This window comes from Pseudorca crassidens, chromosome 16 (assembly GCF_039906515.1).
Source record: "Pseudorca crassidens isolate mPseCra1 chromosome 16, mPseCra1.hap1, whole genome shotgun sequence".
In the NCBI taxonomy this organism is placed as follows: Eukaryota; Metazoa; Chordata; class Mammalia; order Artiodactyla; family Delphinidae; genus Pseudorca; species Pseudorca crassidens.
Window position 1 is genome coordinate 31062245 of NC_090311.1, and position 16408 is coordinate 31078652.

Genomic DNA, 16408 nt, shown 5'->3' on the forward strand with positions numbered 1-16408 from the left:
AGATTCTCAACCACTGTGCCACCAGGGAAGCCCCATCTTTCTGTTCTGTGTATCCCTCAGCTACTTATTGTGGATATAGGTGATTTTAATACTTCTGTCTTTTAACCTTCCTACTAGCTTTATAAGTGGTTGATCTGTATATTTACTGTATATTTGCCTTTATCAATGAGATTTTTCTTTTTTTCATTTTCATATTTCTAGTTGTGGTATTTTCTTTTCTGCTTAGAGACGTCCCTTTAACACTTTCTGTAAAGCCAGCTTAATGGTGCTGAATTTTTTTAGCTTTTGCTTGTCTGTAAAACTCTTTATCTCTCCTTCAAATATGAATGATATCCTTTCTGGGTAGAGTATTCTTGGTTATAAGCTTATGTTTATCACGTTAAATATGATATCACTCCCTTCTGGCCTGCAACGTTTCTGCTAAAGAGCACCAGGTATTCTTATGGGAGTTCCCTTACACGTAACTAGTTGTCTGTCCCTTGCTGCTTTTAATATTCTCCCTTTAGCTTTTTTTTTTTTTTTTGCGGTATGCGGGCCTCTCACTGTTGCGGCCTCTCCCGTTGCGGAGCACAGGCTCCGGACGCACAGGCTCAGTGGCCATGGCTCACGGGCCCAGCCGCTCCGCGGCACGTGGGATCTTTCCAGACCAGGGCACGAGCCCGCGTCCCCTGCATCGGCAGGCGGACTCTCAACCACTGCGCCACCAGGGAAGCCCCTCCCTTTATCTTTAATTTTTGCCATTTTAATTACAATGTGTCTTGGTGTGGACCTTTTTAGGTTGATCTTGTTTGGGACTCTCTGTGTATCCTGGACCTGAATGTCTGTTTACTTTCCTGGGTTAGGGAAATTTTCATCTATTATTTCCTCAGATATGTTCTCTGCCCCTTTTGCTCTCTTTTCTCCTTCAGAGATCCAAAAAACATTTCTTCTTTTCTGTTCAGCTTGAGTGATTTCCACTATTCTGTCTTCCAGTTCAATGATCTGTTCCTCTGTATTATCTCATCTACTATTAATTCCTTCTGGTGTATTTAAAAATTTCAGTTATTGTATCCTTCAGATCTGCTTGGTTCCTTAAATTTTCGAGCTCTTTCTTAAGCTTCTCACTGTGTTCATCCATTCCTCTCCCAAGTTCATTGAACATCTTTATGATCATTATCTTGAACTCTTCATCAAGTAGATTGCTTATCTTCACTTTGCTTAGTTCTTCTGGGGTTTTTCTTGTTCCTTCATTTAGAATATATTTCTCTGTCCCTCATTTTGCCTAATTCTCTCTTTTAATTTTTGTGTATTAGGTAGCTTGGCAATGTTTCCCAATCTTAGAGTGGTGGCCTTATGTAGCAGATGTCTGTGGGGCCCAGTAGCACACTCCCCTCTGGTCCCCAGAGCTATGTGTTCTAGTGGTGCCCCATGGGCCTTTCTGTTGTGGCAGGGCCAACTACTGTGAGTGTGCAGGTAGGTGGGGCTGGCCCCCGGCCTGGTTGGCTGCCAGGCCCTACCTAATGTGGAGGTGGCCAGCTTGCTGATGTGCAGAGCTGGGTCCCAGGGCAGCTGGCTGTATGACCTGGGGGCCCCAGGGTTTGACAATAGCTTTCAGTCACCTTTCTCTCTGTTTCTAGGCAACAGCATGGGAATGTCCAGTTTGGAGAGGGAAGTACACCATCTCGGGCAGGAAGAAGATGTTTATCACACAGTGGATGATGATGAGGCCTCTTCCGTGGACTTGGCCAACAGGCCGCCTGTCCCAGTGCCCAGGCCAGAGGCCAGTGCTTCTGGCACTCACCAGCTGTCTGACAATGAACCATACATTTCTAAAGGCAAGTGTGGCAGGGAATGATGCACAGTGGGATCTTCAGAGCCTCTCAGCAGGAATTCCCTGGATCCTCTACCTCCTGAACCATTGCTCAAGACCATTCCCTTCTGAATGGTCTCCAACCAGCCCCAGGAGACAGAGTCAGAGCTTGGGGCAGATTCTGGAACTAGACTAGGGGCAGTGGTCAGATTTAGTTCTGGCCTTCCTGGAGGAATTTATGCATAGTGTGAAGACAGAGATAAACAAGATGTCCCTCTACTCCAAATGGCAAGATCCCTGGTAAATTTTTATCTCCTGAAACTCTCATTATTATTATTTTTTAATAGTTAACATTTATTGAAATCTACCAAGAGTGCTCTATTTGGAATATGTCATAATAATCTATTAGGTAAGGGCCGTCATCATCCCCATTTTACAGATGAGGAAAATGTAAGCCCTCATTTTTGAGGCTTACAGAGGTCACTTGATTACCAAGTAGCGGAGCCAGGATTTGAACTCAAGGAATCTGACTCCACAACCTTGGCTTTCAGCCACAATGCTATGCTGTCTACCTTCGTACATTGATAAAAGTTGGTGATAATTGGGTTTTGACCCATAATGATCCCTGGGACATTAGTTAGATGCTGATAGCATCGTCAGTTTCACTATCTTTCAGGACTTGATTTTATTAATATGATTACAAGTACTGTAAGAGTATAGGAATTGCCAGATCTGTGCACTTGACCTCCATTCCATTTTTTTAAAATAAATTTATTTACTTATTTATTTATTTATATTTGGCTGCGTTGGGTCTTTGTTGCTGTGCACAGGCTTTCTCTAGTTGTGGCGAGTGGGGGCTACTCATTGCAGTACGCGGGCTTCTCATTGCGGTGGCTTCTCTCATTGTGGAGCACGGGCTCTAGGCATGCGAGCTTCAGTAGATGTGGCATGCAGGCTCAGTAGTTGTGGCGAGTGGGCTCTAGAGTGCAGGCTCAGTAGTTGTGGCGCACGGGCTTAGTTGCTCTGCGGCACGTGGGATCTTCCTGGACCAGGGCTCGAACCTGTGTCCCCTGCATTGGCAGGAGGATTCTTAACCACCGCGCCACCAGGGGAGTCCCTCCATTTCCATTTTTAATAGTATAAGCAGGTTATGGAAGGTATGGCAAAGATTAGAAACTGGGGAAGATAGCCCTCAACCAGAGCCCCAGGTAGTTGGGCTGGGCTTGTCAAATAAAGTACAGCACGCCTCGTTAAGTATGAATTTAAGACAAACAGCAAATAATTTTTTAGTGTAAGTGTGTCCCAAATATTGCACTCTTTTTTTCAGTTTTGGTTTTGGTTTGTTAAATCTGGCAACCTTAAATTGGGTAGAAATACAGTGGGGGGATATTATATATTGCCTAGTGCTATCCGTGCTCATGGTTTGCCATCCCTTGGATGGCATCTCCTTCGGCGTGTGTAGCAGACACTGTCAGTGTCCTGCTCACATCCCCCCAGCTCTTTATGTTTTTGTGCCCACTGGATCGACCCTGCCTGTTAGAACCTGTGTCTTTTAGCCTGATGGCTTTCTCTGGCAGGACAGGCTGGAAGAGTTGGGGGATTATCACCCCTGGATGCAGCCCTCAACCACTGACTGAGTAGAGTTGTTGGATGAGTACCCTAGCTTACTTGCCCCTTTACTGGGAGAACTCTGGGGTGCATGCTCTACATTGCTTTCCAGAGCTCCCCAGCTTGCCCATCATGGTGACTTACTGGGTAACCCACCATTTATTGCTTTATCCACTTCCCTGTCTTACCTCCATCACCTCTCACATAGTCTACATGTACTTGGATAACTGTCCCCAGGTCTGCTTCTTTTTTTTTGAGAGACATTTTTTCCAGAGTTCTTTTTTTTTTTTAATTAATTAATTTACTTATTTATTTTTGGCTGCGTTGGGTCTTTGTTGCAGTGCACGGGCTTCTCATTGCGGAGCATGGGCTCTAGGCGCGCGGGGCTTCAGTAATTGTGGCACACGGGCTCAGTAGTTGTGGCTCGCGGGTTCTAGTGCACAGGCTCAGTAGCTGTGGCGCACAGACTTAGTTGCTCAGTGGCATGTGGGATCTTCCTGGACCAGGGATCAAACCCATGTCCCCTGCACTGGCAAGCGGATTCTTAACCACTGCACCACCAGGGAAGTCCCCCAGGTCTGCTTCTAAGGGAACCCAAATGAAGAAGCTTGCAAATATATATTGATAATGCCTAAATGGCAGGGGTTGGGGAGAGGGTGTTGATGGTCTGGCTCATTGTGGGAAGTTCAGTTGGGAGGGGCATAGGTGGTTCCTAAAGAGCCTTGATGGACTTGCTAGGAAACTGTGAGGAGGAAAGGAAAGGAGAGGGGCAGGAGATGACAAAAAGGGCAAAGGTTTGGAGTCCAGGACACCTGGGTTCAAGTCTCAGCTCTTACATTTTTCAGCTGTACAGTATGGAACATTGGGTAAGTCATTTCACCCTCTTTGGCCTTAGTATCCTCATCTATAAAATGGGTATCATAATAATATATGTATAAATGATGCATAATAATACTCTGCCAGAGCCTTATTGTGAGGGTCAGATGAAATCATACATGAGGAGCTATTTTATAAACTGGAAAGCACTGAGTAGACATCCCTTGTGTTAACTAGCAGGCCAAGGTATTGCTGTCTTATTGGCATCAATCTCAAGGTTTAGATGTGAATAATAAAAGTTAACATGGAGTGCTTACATGTGCCAGACACTATTCTCAGCACTTCCCATGTATTAACTCGTGTAATCCCCACAAAGAGGAGGGTACAATTATTATCCTCATTCTACATATCAGAAAACTGAGGCAAGAAGAGGTGAAGCCTCTTTTCTTAGGTTGTATGGCTCATAAATGGCAGAGCCAGGATTTGAACCCAGAGAGTCGTGTGCAGAGCCCAGGGAGACTTAATCACTATGCAGTCCTACCACTGAGTGAACGCTTGTCATTTCCCAGTTTTCCCTACAAGTCTTTTTTTTTTTTTAAATAAATTTATTTATTTATATATTTTTTATTTTTGCCTGCCTTGGGTCCTCGCCGCTGCACACGAGCCCCCTCTAGCTGCGGCGAGCAGGAGCCCCTCCTCGTCGCGGTGTGCGGGCCTCTCATTGTGGTGGCCTCTCCTGCCGCGGAGCACGAGCCCTAGACACGCATGGCCCTCAGCAGTTGTGGCATGCGGGCTCAGCAGTTGTGGCTCACAGGCTCAATAGCCGTGGCGCACGGGCCTAGCCGCTCCGCGGCATGTGGGATCCTCCCGGACCGGGGCACGAACCCATGTCCCCTGCATCGGCAGGCGGACTCCCAACCACTGAGCCCCCAGGGAAGTCCCCCCTACAAGTCTTTATGTGTCTCTTGTGCATGACTGACTTCATCTAAGTCCCCTTGGAGCCTTGCACGTATTTCACCTGTTCCACTGCTCTGAGTTCTGTCTTAGGGCACTTGTTGACACGTGAAGTGGCACTTCCTTTTATTCTCAAACTTCAGGGTGTTCCACGGCTTGCTTCAGTATTCAAGGAAAAGGGTAATCTTGTTCACCTTACCCTTTTCTTTAATGATCTCGTAAATGCTGATCATGTCCTCTGATTGGCTCTGTCTTTCTGGTTTGAGACCTTGTTGGTTTGGTCTGTCTTCATTTCATAATCCCTATAGCTTCTGCTCATTGGTTGCCTCCTAAAGTTTTGGTTTATAGAACTGTATACAGTGGTCCAAGTTGTGATCCATTATTATTATTTTTTTGTACAAGATTTTGGTAATTTTTTTGGTAAATGTATAAACTATTATAAAGCCTTTTAGAAAGGGATCTTATTTGGCTTTACTTAGAATACTCTTTATCTCATAGTTTTTGCAGAAAAAAGTCAAGAGCGGCCTGAGAATTTCTACGTTACTTCAGAGAGCATCAGGAAAGGTAAGCAGATGTCCTCAGCTTCCTTTCGTATGACCTGAACTTCTGGGTGGTGGAAGTGTTCATGTTTCAGTGATTTCCAGGTGTAACAGCTCCTTATCCTTGAAAAACAGAGAGGTCCAAGAGATACCTGAAGTGGAGCTGTACTGATGGTAAAGGGAGAGGAGAAGAGATTGGGGTGCCTTAGAACACTGTACAAATTGATCATGCCAACGACATCAATACCCTAGAAAGTGTCTGTAACAGCACACTAAAGTACAATTTAAACATTGAGACTGATACCAACAGGATGAAAGTGGGCAGCCCAGCACCCAGTCTTTACCTGGTGATGCAGCCCTACCGTGCTATTTACCTACCCTATCTGTATTAGCTAAACTATACTTTAATTCAACTTTTATTTGAGACATTTTGCTTGCCACTGGGTGACATTTTTCTTTTTTTTCCAAAGACCTTTTAAGGAAGCTTGAAGAGATAAGTATTTTGTTCTTGATGAATTTCCTTGTGCTAAACAGAGGCATTCAGTATTATCCCATTGATGATTCTTCTGAAAAGGAACTATGACACCATCTAAGCGTTTGAAAACTTCCCTAAGGGCTTTGGTGGTAGGAGATTGGAACTGATTGGCTTTTGCATTTTTTTTTTTGTCCCCACACTCCATCTCCCAACACAATTAAAGACAGCCTGGAAGAGGGCAAACCTGGGAGTAAGTTATGTGAGTGTGTGTAGACAGATGAGTAAATGGTTGGTAAGAATGATACATTAGCTTCTTTGAAGCTTTTTCAATACCCACTGGTGAAGTCATCTCTCTTTTTCCTTCATACCGTCTCCCTGAATCACAATGCTCACATGGGGTCCTGCTGGAGAAATTTAGAATCAAAGATAGCCCTACAGGAAATGAGCAGTGAAATGTCAAGTCGTTTTCATATGCTCCAGTGGCCCCATCACCTCTTCAAGTAGCTCTTTCTTCCCACAGAACTTAGTGGAGTCACAGAGCCTAGAGAGAGAGGAGTTGGCTTCATACTTCCCTAGAGTATCCAAAGCAGAGAACTATAAGTTTTGAATACGGAGGAGAGGTTGGCACATGAACAACCCAAGGAGAGTCAGCTGGGACCCAGAACCTAATTTTTACCTGGTGATATTTGACTGGGTCATGATTCTGTTAGCACTCCAGTTTCCTCAGGCAGTTCATACCCGTCGGTCCACAATCACTGTGCCCCATGCTGCTTGGAGGCAGGGGGGATGGGGAGGGCTGGAAGTGGTGCTGGGAGAAGCAGCCTGGTTAGAATTGCCTGTATATTCTCTTCTGGAGTGGATTTTAGTCTAAATCAGTGGATTTTAGTCTAAATCAGTGGTTCTCAATTGGGGGTGATTTCTCCTCACTCCCCACCCCCCAACCGGCCAGAGGACATTTGGCAATGTCTGGGACATTTTTTATTGTCACAACTGAGGAAGGGGATGCTCTTGCCATCAAGTGGGCAGAAGCCAGGGATGAGGCTAAACATCCTACAGTGTACAAGACAGCTACACAACACCAACAAAGAATTATCTAGTTTAAAATGTCGATAGTGCCAAGGTTGAGAAAGGCTGGTCTAAAGGCTTCTCAGTAATTCATGGTGACTCACTCCGTGGATGCCTCACTTCCTAAAATGGTGTGGCCTTGTCTACTTTAGTGTAACAGGATTTGAAATTATTAGCTGCTTCCCTCTCTCTGATTCCATGTCATACCTCCCTTTTCTTGGTTCCACATGTAACTGTTCTTTTGAGACACATCCTCTTGAGCCCATGGCCAGCCTCATTAACCCCACTCATCCGGTCAGCTCTCCCCAGCAGCGCCGCTGTCAAGCTGAGTTTCTCCATCCTTTCCAGAGCCACCTGTCAGACCCTGGAGGGACAGGCCTCAGTCAAGCATGTATGACCCATTTGCTGGGATGAAAACGCCAGGCCAGCGGCAGCTTATTACCCTCCAGGAGCAGGTGAAGCTGGGCATCGTCAACGTGGATGAGGCCGTGCTCCACTTCAAAGAGTGGCAGCTCAACCAGAAGAAGCGGTCTGAGTCCTTTCGTTTCCAGCAGGTAACTGGCTCCAGATAGACTTTGTTTTGTGTCTGTTTCTCTGCTAGACAGTGGAGGAGGGCTGGGTCCGTGGCTGTCTTGTGTATTGCTGTAACTGGACACCTGTGACTGGGCCTGAGAACATTTGCTTGGTCAGAGACTGACCAAGCTCAGTCTCTCAGCTGCAGTCACAACCCAACCAGCCTTTCAGTCCTGCCTCTGTGGCTCCCTCACAGGAACCTTCTGCTCCAACCAGATGGTCTGGATGTTGGTCCCTGGGGCATTTCCCTAGAATGCTCAGACACTTAACTTCAAGCTGACTGTTATTTATTGATTAAAATAGCAACAAATCTTGACCCTCACATGTCTGTTCAACATTTATTGAATGACTGCGATAGACCAGACTGCAGGATTACAGAAAGGTCCGAGACCTGGTCTCTTGCCCTTCGAGAGCTCACAGTACCTCTGAAGAGACCACACGTGCGCACGCGTGTGCACACTCACACACACACACGCACAGGGTAAGGCAGTGTAGCCCAGTAGCAGATGGCATGGGCAGCAATAAGGACTGGAGCATTATGGGAGGGGGCGCTTAGAAGGTGGGCCTTGACCCAGGCTTGGAGCGAAGTCATGGAATCCATGACCCTCAGGGTCAGGGGAATGTGTGAGGACACAGTCTCAGAGGTAGGAATGTAGGTGGAGAGCTTGTAAGCAAGTAGAAGACAGGCTTTTCTAAGGGGCGTGCAAAGTGGGTGGTAGGTTATAAGGCTGGGAAAGAGCTGAGAACCAGAGAGGAGGGGAAATACTTTGCTGTGGACAAGATGTCTTCTCTTCAGGCACAACTTCTAAGAGGGCTTGGATTTCTCTGGGAGCCGATTGCAAATGCACTCCAGCCTCGTCGGCACGTTGGAAATGTTATTGCAATGTGATATATCTTGCAAATGTCATAAAATCAGAAAGAAACTCTAATGCCCAGAGGGTATAATTCTGGGGTATATTTTTAAAATAAACTAAATTTTTTTCCAGGAAAATCTTAAACGGCTAAGAGATAGCATCACCCGAAGACAGAGAGAGAAGCAAAAATCAGGAAAGCAGACAGGTATGTGGCTTCCTGGGGGTGCTGCATGCTGGGGGACTTTGCTGTGGTCTGTTGTCCTTGACTCTCCTTTCTGCTGGGGCCTGAGTGGGCAGAATGCTTGCCCAGCACCTGTCACCTGTCTATAGATCTGGGTCCCCCACTAGGCTGTGAGGTCTTTTGGGGCAATGGCTTTGTCTTGTTAATTCTATAAATCTAGTACCTGGCACACAAGGCACATCAGCAAATGAATGAAAGGAAGGCTTGAACTCTGCATCCCTCCTCCCATGAAAGAGGATGATAATGCTTTCTCCCCAGGCACCTGACTCTCCCCTTGGCATTTAGGAAGACACTTTTTTTTGAGCAGAGAAAAGAGAAAATCCCATTCACATAGTGTCTGTTTCTGATTCAAGCAGGGCACTGCGTCATCAGTGTCCACAGCAAACACTGCTTTGGAAGCCCCGGTCTCAGGTGCAGCAGGGCTCCTGCCGTGTGTGGTGGGGGCCCAATAGCAGGGCCATGGATTCCAGTTGTGCTCACCCAGGACCAGGCCCCTCTGTCCCCCTTGACCCTCCCTCCCCCAGGTGCTACCCATGTGGCACCACCACCCCTGAGCAAGGAATGGGCATTTGCCCGCACTGCATATCCTCGCTGAGAGCCTCTGCCATGGTGGGTCTCTGTTATTTACACTGGCCAGCCTTATACCAAGAAGAGCTGGCAAGAAAAGACTTTCAGAGGCATTCAGATCTTGAATGGCGCTCCATTGCGTAAAGAACTACGCTGGTGCATAACTTCTATAGTTTGTCTCCAGCTGCCACCAACGGCCCGACTTCCCATGAACCTGGTCAGTCTGGTAATACCCTGGTCTTCAAACAGGACCTCTTCCTGCCACAGGCCACTTGCTCATGCCTCTCCCTCCTCACCTGTATGAAACTACTGGCGCTGGGAGACCCAGCCCTGACAGCCCCTTCTCAGTGAAGCCTTCCTGGACCACTCCTGGCCATTGTACTCCTTCTTCATTTGAGCATCTATAGAACCTAGTATCCCTTCCGTCCACCTGGCACTTCTTTTCTGTTGCCTCTGGTTGTTATTACTTCATCCCTTCAAAGCATCAGCAGTTCCCAGAAGTTCTGCATCCAAAGTACCTGTTATCATTTCTGACGACCTTCCATGCCACAGCTGCATCCAAGCCACCACCACCTCTTCCTGGATTAATGCAGAAGCCTCTTCAGTTGTCTCCCTGTGTCCGTTCTTATTCCTCTACAGTTACTCCTACAAACTGTAGTCAACAGCCTTTCAAAAATAAAAATCAGATGATGTCACTCTCTTGCTCAAAACCCTTGGGGGCTCTTGTCCCAAGAGTAAAATCACAGTCTTCGTTGTGACCTACAAGGCCCTGCATGGTGTGATGCCTGAGCTCATCCTCCACTTTCCCCCACACCCTGTGTTCCAGTCGCAATGGACTGCTTTTCGTTGCTCTGTCATGCCAAGGGCATTCTGCCCAGGGCCTTTGCACTTGCTGTGCCCACTCCACTTCTTTCCTCACATCCTTACCCACTGGCTCTTTTTCATCCTTCAGAGTTAGGCCATTCTCTCCAGAGTAGCCCTCCACGACTCACCTCCTGTGCCATTGCTCACCCTCTTCTCCCAAATCACAGACTGGAATTATGTTTCTATTCTCATGGTTATTTTCCACACCCCTTCTCCCCCCAAACCTGCCACCACCACGTGCATAAGCTCTGCAAGGACAAGAACTTGTCTGTTTTGTGCTCTGCTGAATCCCCAGCATGTAGCACAGTACGTTGGTGGAACTCAAGAAGTCTCTGTTGGAATGGCTGGTTTGAGTGAAACGTTTGGTGACACCATTCATTCATTCCACAGATACTTACTGAGCACCAGGCGTCCAGCCAAATACAAATCTTACACCTGTAAGATGCAATCTTCACCATCTGGTAGCTCATGAGTTAGTCTTTTATTTGTGTAGGTCTGGTTTTCCCAGCTACAGCCTGTCCCACAATGCCTAGCACAGTGTTTTGCAAGCAATACAGCCTAGTGAATATTATTGAGTTTGACTTTTTGGAAGAAGAGGGGTAAAGAGGATACAACCGTGGCAGAAAGTCAGAGGGGTCATCCTCAGACTCCTGCCTGGGTGACTAAGTTTTAAATGTATGCTGTCACTACCCACCCTCATACTTGTCTGCCTCCTTTTGAGAGGAGGAAAAAGGAAAGAAGGGAGAAAATCTGTTTCAAGAGCTGCATTCATCCTAGGGTCAGACAATAGGGTTCTAGGTGGTAGAGGGCTGAGGTGCTTTTTAAAACTAGAGCACATGAACCCAGAGGTCAATAGAAGCCTTGACTGAATGAAACATTTCAAGCTTTTAAATACAGGTAGTATCAAGAAAATTGCGATTTGGTGGGGCATGTGGTGTTTGAAGGCCGGTGAGTCGTAGTGTTGGAGTCGTGTGTGCTCAGCAGCCTGGGCTCCAGAACTGAGCCACTGGTGTCATCACATATGTACCACCCACCCAGGCTCCACCTGGGCCCACTGGAGAGATGGAAGCAAGACAGACACGCATGCCGAGGAGTAGAGGGTTGCAGGCATGGGCCCTGGGGCCAGCAGGGTTGAGGTCAAGTTCCTGCTCACTGTTTACCCCTAACTAGCTGGGAACCATGGGCAAGATACTTCACCTGCCTGAGCCTCAGTCCTCATCTGCAAAATGGCACAAATAAAGGTGCCCATCCAGGAGAGTCGCTCTGAAGATTCAGTGAGTTAGGGCATAACTGGGGTCAGGCCCAGTGCCCAGCACATGGAGGCACTCTGAAAACCACCCGCACATCAGCTGGCATCCTCTTAGCCAGGGCTTCCCAGGGAGAGTGCGCTGAGCTGGGACTCACCATCCAGGGGCCAGGCCTGGAATCATGGCTTTTGACGCATTTCACAAAGTTCACTCAAGGCTAATCAGGCTGCGAATAAGTGATACCCACCAGTGGCTCTAGTCTAGGTTAGAATGGTCCATGTCTGAAGTTTTCCAAAGGAACGTGATTTAGATGCCCTACCTTCCCTGCTACCCTACTCTTCAAGAAGCAGACCCCTGACCAGGATTTGGGGGTGGTGGTGGTGAAGGGTTAAGTATTTTTACTTTTTACATCAAGGGTTTTAATTAATGTCATAACTATTAAAAGATTAAACTATGTATAATTTGACACTGAGCAAGAACGGCTGGGGGCCGCACGTAGCCCACATGGGGAGAGTGTTCTGTCCATCAGCACTAAGAGTCTCCCTATATTTTTGTTTTTTATTTTGGTAAAATGTACATAAGGTAAAATTTCCTATTTGCATGTAAATGTACAATCTGGTGGCACTGAGTACACTCAAAATAACGTACAGCCATGAACAGTATCCATTTCTGGAACTTTTTCTTCCCTGACAAGGATTTGAGCTGATATGGGAGGTGATCCTAGAGAACACAGGAGCGGGTGGGAAGTGAGAGAGGAAGGAAAGGCGGCCAGCAGCGTGCAGTTAGAACCACGGCGACTGCAGTTTCATCTCCCCAGAGACGCTGGGGGTCAATGGAGAGCACTCTGGAAGAGTTATCCCTCCCGCGGGGCATTTAAACACCAGCTCCCGTGTCTTTGGGTGAGGCCTGCTGGGAGACGGGCACTTGTAATCCGGCTCCCAGAGAAAGCTCAGGCAGTTGGAAGTTGGACCCTGTACTGCCTGGTGAGGCCCAAGGTCATCAGAGCATCTGCCAAAGAGAAGGCATCATTTACGGTTGAGTGAATATGATATACTAGATCTTTGCATAAAACTCGATTGTGTATTTAGTACGTTCTAACTTGGAATTGCCTATTCTGGGGATTTTCACACTCAGGTGCTCCAGTGCTGCTCCATCCATGCTTGTAGGGGTAGCAGGTAGGAACTGGGGGACAGTTGGGGATGGGGTAGGGGAGTAGATTTGGATTGGAACAGGGTTTGGGGCCACTTACTCTGCTTCAACCATTGCAGCTCCTTTTTAAAAACTCCATTTCCTATACTGATCTTCTGTTTTCACTAGAGGAAAGAATCCTGCTTCACAAAAAACAAAAAAACATTTGAAAACTGTCGACACAGGATAACATTGACCTATAGGAAAATTAGGGCCGATGAATGGCATTTCTGCTTGAAGGACCTTTTCCAGGAATGGAGGCCACTCCACTCAAGGACTGACTCTATTCATTTGGAAACCTCATTTGCCTTAGAAAAGAAAAACAATGGTGATTTTTCTTTAATTTGGGTTAAAAGACCAGGGACGATTAAAAAGTAACAGATTGTTCATAATAACTTGCCAGTATTTCTTCAGCCCTGGGGAGTTGTTTTCTTCTCGCTGAGACGGTGCAGAGCGCTGATGGTGTAGGAAATCAGAGGAGGGCTGGCTGACTCCCGACTTGCTGAACGGCCTGGCCCCATGGAGGAGAATATCAATATTCGTGTTCTGGGCGTGTCTGTGGCCACTGCACGGCGGGACCTGGAGAAGCAGGCTGGGTCCCAGGAGGCCTGGGTTCTGATCCCTGCTTTGTCACTGAATCACTTCATGATCCAGGTCTTTTCCTTTAACCACTCTGTGCCTCAGTTTCCTCATCTGTGGTTACACCCAGCTTATCTGCTTCATGGAGTAGCAAAGTTCAAGGGAGGAATAGTAACACATGTGAATGCACTTTGGCAAAAGTACTACGCAGTATAGTGATGATAATTATTTTTCCTGGCAGTGTCCCTTTATTCAAAGAATATCCGGATTTTGTAGACACTTAGACTGGCTCTACTTGATTTTTTGAACTGTTGACTCCCAACTTTTTTCCTGTGTATTTTACTTTCCTTCCTCCTCGAACTGTTCAGAGTCGAAAATTGCTTCATTGAAGTGAATTAAGCAGACAGGAACCTCCCTTTAAGAGACTGTTGTTAAACAGCTCGGTCAAAGCTGGGGGGGAAAAAAGTGTCACCTGTTTGGGCTCTGAGCCACCATGGGCTCACACCCATGTGTGGGTACACTGGCTAGTCTCCACCCAAGTGCTTCCAAGCTTGGGTGGGTGCTTCCACTCACTGCTCAATTGTAAGCAAGAGAGCCCAAGGACATGAAAAAGATCTGTGTTCCACCGAGACCTGGAAAGCTGGGTTACTACTAGGACCAGACGCTACGCTTGGAACCAGAGTCTCTAGGATGAGGAAAGCTCGAGCTCATGCAAACCAGCAGTCCACTGTTTTAATATTCTCCACGCTGAATGTTGAGCACACTTGGTCTACCCTGTCCTCGCACCTGCGCTTGTTTACCCGTTTACGCTTCTTGGCAGACCTCTGGCTTTGGCAAGCGGAGCCACCCCTGCCGCTGCGCTCCCTGAACTTCCTGCCACACCCATCCCTAGCAGAGGAGAGGCGAGGAGGAAGTGGTTCCTTGAGAATGAGACCACATGTCCCCAAAAGTCCCCCCCGCACTTACACCTCTTCGCAGAGACCCCGCCCCAGGGCTTGGGAAGGTCCAGGGCCTCAAGGGGAGCCCTGTGACAGGAGATCACCTGGCTCTCACACTTCCCTGGAGAGGAAGCTGGTTTGGGCCCGCACAGATGTTTTGTTCCACTTGTCAGCTGGAGTTGTTCGCTGCTCATAGCACCCAGGGGTGGAAATCTAGGGAGGAAGAAAGACCAACCACTGGGCAGGGCTAAGCCAGTAAAGAGGTTAGGTTAACGCTTTGCAGGGCAAAGGGATAATCTACCCTTATGAATCTGTGGGGTCTCAAACCACTGATGAGCTGTGCAAGTCACCAAATCTTTCATGGGCCTGATGGATCTCCTTTCGTGAACTCTCTGGATCATTGCTGTCATTGTGGACCACCCACCCTTCATCCATCACTTACTAAGGGATTGAGAGGCAGTCTGAGTAGTGATTAAGGGCCTGGACTTTGGAGCCTGGGTTCAAATCCCAGCTGTCCCCCTTACCAACTGTGTGACAGGGACATGGGACACGCTACTTCACTTTTCTGTACCTTAGTTTCTATTGAGAATGTTGACAATAGTATTTATTTCATGGGTTTCGGGAGGATTCAAGGAGCTAAAAATACGGAAGCTCTTAGAACTCTGCGTGATGCACAGGATAACCTATTATTACAATCAATGGCATTCGCAACCCCTCCTCAGAAAGGGAAGTGATTCAGAGGGGTCAACTGACTTAAGCTCCACAGCTGGTGAGTGGCAGAGCCGGGGCCCCGGCCTCTTTCCCTAATCACATGTTCTTTCTTCTACATGATGCAAAAGCATTTCTCTGCCCTTTCTAACATTCCTCCACCCCAACTTTCTGTCAACAGTTGCCACACAGTAGTCAGTGGAGTTTCAGTGCTGAATTGGACAGGACCCCCACCCTCTTCCCTCTCCCTTTCTCCTCCTCCTTCCCCCTCCCCTCCCCTCCAGGCACCCTCCAGATTCAGGTGGAGGAGGTGGGTGGAGAGAGAGCAGCCCAGCAGTTTTGTAAATGGCATCCTGGTGCCTTAAACCTTATCTCTTTTCCCTCTAATTCCAGACTTGGAGATCACAGTCCCAATTCGGCACTCACAGCACCTGCCAGGGAAAGTGGAGTTTGGAGTCTATGAGAGTGGCCCCAGGAAAAGCGTCTTTCCCCCAAGGACAGAGCTAAGACGAGGAGACTGGAAAACAGACAGTACCTCCAGCACAGCAAGTAAGCAGGTGGCCCGCAGGTGCCTTTGGGCCTTGGAAATGTGCTCTGTTATGAGCCCAGAAGATCTTACTTGGAGCCTGATCTGGGCTTGGGAGGTGTAAGAAATGGGGGACATTTAACCTGTGAGGTTTGCCTTTTTCAGGGCGCCAAAGATCCTTTATACAAATATCCCGTGAAGCCAGATTGCATGATAATTATTACTCTATTGCTTTTATAAATGAAAAATCCTAATCATAATACTTGTTAGTATTTATTGAGCACTTACTATATGCTAAGCCTCTTCCACAGATTCTCTGATTTAATTCTCATAATCACTCTACAGGACAGGTATTATCACCTCTATTTACCAAGGAGGAAACTGGAAACTTAGTGCCTTCCTCTAGGTTAAATAGCTAACAAGTGGTAGCGCTGGGATTTGAACTCAGGTGGACCGAATCCAGGCTAAGACTCTTGCCTACTTTTCTTTTTGCTTCATCTGTGGGAAGGGGAAGGAAAGGGCACAAAGTCAGAAACATTAGAAAACAGTGAACTCGGATTTGAGAATTCCAACTTTAGAGGCAAGTTGAGGATCTAATTGGGAAATGTCTTCTTTTTGGCTTGACAGCTTGAATAGGAGTCTGATTGCAACAAGGCAATACACGCTGATGTGCAGGCAGGAGCTGGGGCTTTGTTTCCAGATCCAGGGGGGTATTAGCTGACTTCAGACACACCAGCTTCACAAGCCAAATAGATCGAGTTTCGCTGCTTTCAAACACTTCAGTGTTATCAAAACAGCTAGGAGAGAAGTGAAAGAGCAAGAGACAAGCTGAATTTCAGGACTCACGTCTCCTTAAACGTCAGGTGGAAGACCCCCA

General features: G+C 47.3%; 1 protein-coding gene across 3 annotated transcripts in view; it reads left to right on the forward strand.

Moving 5' to 3' along the window:
- Positions 1-16408, forward strand: part of PIK3AP1 (phosphoinositide-3-kinase adaptor protein 1) — a 114890-nt gene that overhangs the window by 82303 nt on the left and 16179 nt on the right. For all 3 annotated transcript variants that reach the window (XM_067709851.1, XM_067709850.1, XM_067709852.1), the window contains 5 exons: positions 1617-1814; positions 5666-5731; positions 7595-7800; positions 8806-8878; positions 15399-15554. In XM_067709851.1, the coding sequence (XP_067565952.1) occupies positions 1617-1814; positions 5666-5731; positions 7595-7800; positions 8806-8878; positions 15399-15554 (699 nt within the window). The remainder of the gene's footprint in view (positions 1-1616; positions 1815-5665; positions 5732-7594; positions 7801-8805; positions 8879-15398; positions 15555-16408) is intronic.